This window comes from Micromesistius poutassou (genome assembly GCF_964030765.1).
Source record: "Micromesistius poutassou genome assembly, chromosome: 1".
Classification (NCBI taxonomy): Eukaryota; Metazoa; Chordata; class Actinopteri; order Gadiformes; family Gadidae; genus Micromesistius; species Micromesistius poutassou.
This window is the reverse complement of record NC_140271.1, coordinates 1,467,726-1,470,225: the sequence shown is the minus strand read 5'-3', so window position 1 is coordinate 1,470,225 and position 2,500 is coordinate 1,467,726. Positions and strand designations below refer to the sequence as shown.

At 49.0% G+C, this 2,500-nt stretch overlaps 1 protein-coding gene across 1 annotated transcript in view; it reads right to left on the bottom strand.

Moving 5' to 3' along the window:
- LOC311381526 (unconventional myosin-XV-like) overlaps nt 1–2,500 on the bottom strand; it is a gene marked incomplete at both ends in the record, with an annotated part of 45,756 nt that overhangs the window by 12,269 nt on the left and 30,987 nt on the right. Inside the window, 5 exons of the mRNA XM_084488462.1 lie at nt 180–333; nt 567–615; nt 740–856; nt 1,487–1,551; nt 2,153–2,500. The exon at nt 2,153–2,500 is cut by the window's right edge and continues 9 nt beyond it. Of these exons, the coding sequence (XP_084344588.1) occupies nt 180–333; nt 567–615; nt 740–856; nt 1,487–1,551; nt 2,153–2,500 (733 nt within the window). The remainder of the gene's footprint in view (nt 1–179; nt 334–566; nt 616–739; nt 857–1,486; nt 1,552–2,152) is intronic.

Below are 2,500 nucleotides of genomic sequence, written 5' to 3'. Positions count from 1 at the left end.
ACACACACACACACACACACACACACACACACACACACACACGTTTATTATGTTACAGAGTTCAATTCATTACACAAATGTTTACCTGTCTGCACAGCACACACTGAGTGTAGATCTGCAATCATAGAGAGAAGGGTGAGTGTGTGTGTGTGTGTGTGTGTGTGTGTGTGTGTGCCCACCTCTGTGAGCCAGATATCTGAGTGGGGGCCGGGGCGGCGGGGGGCTGGTGCTGTTTGACGATGTCCTTGATGTCGTGGCTGGGGTCCAGGCGCTCCGTGTTGTTCACGCTGGCCTTCACCACATCCTCCGGAGGGGGGGGGGCCCTCGTCGGACCTGGAACGGACGATTCCCTCATTCTCATTTTATTTAATCATTTTTTAAAAATGAATGAATGAATGGATGTAAAGCAGATAAATGTCGAGACATTTATCTGCTTTCGGTTTTTTTATAGCTACATTTCTTTACCAAAAAAACAACAGTAGCGTCATATGTGCAGTACACATCATATAATTTAGTATAATATCGTGAAATAGGTATTTTAATCATGCATGTTTCTGCGGACATACTGATCTTTCTTTGCGGAGTCTTTGTCGGCGCATCTTTGCCCTCTTTGACCTGTGGAAGGGTGAATAGATTAAACTTCAAGTTTGTGTCCAGCAGCCTGTGTGTGTGTGTGTGTGTGTGTATGTGCATGCATGTGCGTGGAGAGGGTGTGTGTGTGTGTGTGTGTGTGACTCACAGGGCTGGGTGTGCGGGAGTGTGCTGGAGAGTGTGTAGGGGGGGAATGGGGCGCCGGGGTATAGTTGGACATCATCTGCTGCTGGAGGGCCATGGCCTGCATGGTCATCTGCTGGGCCTGGAATACACACACACACACACACACACACACACACACACACACACACACACACACACACACACACAGGAACACAGGAACACGCACACACACACACACACACACTCAAACACAGGAACACGCACACTCAAACACAGGAAACACGCACACACACACACACACACACATTTTAATAATACAGACATTCAACCATTGTTAAAATAGGGTTATAACTGCAATAACTTATACCTATTATTGATGAATTAATTCATTAATTCATATCCTTATTATAAAGTGATACTACAGAGGGATTACAGATACTGCCATACAGCTGTGTTGGTACTTTGTAATCTCTTACTCAACAATATCCCAAAAAAATTTCACATCACATTTGTACATCGGAGACAACAGTCGAAGATCTTTTTAAGAGGTTATAGCTATTGAGCGGTTGCTTCCTGATTACTGTAACAGCTACGGCTAGCAAGTGTGCTAATGCTTCTACGTTGTACTGGACTGGCACCAGTTGGACTATGGGACCATTATGTCCTGTGGTGTCAGGCTGCAGAATCTCCCCATTGACCGGCCCCTCCAGGGACACGACCTTTAGTACAGTGTGGATTGTGTTGACCAGGGCGTCACCGGGGACCATACCAGTATGATGGCCTGCTGGTTTATCAGGGCCTGCTGCTGCTGAGCCAGTAAGTCCTGCTCAGGTCCTTCAGGGCAGACAGACAAACACACACTTGTTAGGGACAACCTCATCTATGGGTGTAGTTCACTCTGAAATACCACAGCAAAGTCACACAAACACACAGCGATCATCCTGTATCTGTCACTTTTCTGTAACTTTTTCAACATAAATGACATGGATTTTAACGCAGGATCAAGCAAACAAAAGCAAATGTTCACGGCGATGATGCAAACATGCTAGTGGCAATAATGCATGGGACTTGATAACCAAAACGTAGACAGAGCATTTGCGCAGAAAAATGACACAGAAATTGGCCTTACATTACAACAGGAACACTCTAGTTATTATAAAAGCTATTGTGAACATTGACAGACATTATTTTATCCGGCTGTAAATAAAGATAATTCAAACTCTGTCAGCTTTTCCAGTTTTTTTCCACATCATTTCAAAACAGTTCTCCTGAAGACTCAACTTCTTCAACGAAACCAGAAGCAAACAAACATCCAAGCCGTACATTGAACAAGCTTCCAACTCGCTAATCGTCACAGACTTTCAAAGGCAGAGGCTTCACACATGCCCGAGCGATCCACGCCGTGCAGACACACGTCACTCCTCGGTTTGTTCACCTGCGCCTACGCCCGGCATCACCGGCAGGGGAGGCATCCCGGGGAGAGCGCCCTGCACGGGAATCGAACCCGCACCGCCCGCACCCCGGGTCCCACCCGAGGAGCTGGAGCGGGAGCGCGCTGAAGTGGGCGGGGCGGAGCGGCCGGCGGGCGGGGAGGTGGGCGGGGAGACGGAGGAGGGGTACTGCTGAACTGGGGGCTGGTTGTACTGGTGGTACTCCGGTGGAGAGGGCTGCTCTAGCTGCCGCTGCTGCTGCTGCTGCTGCTGGTGTTGTTCGTGGTGGTGGTGGTGGGAGGGGATGGGCATGGCCGGGACGGGGGGCATCATTCCCCCTGCGACCGGCAGCA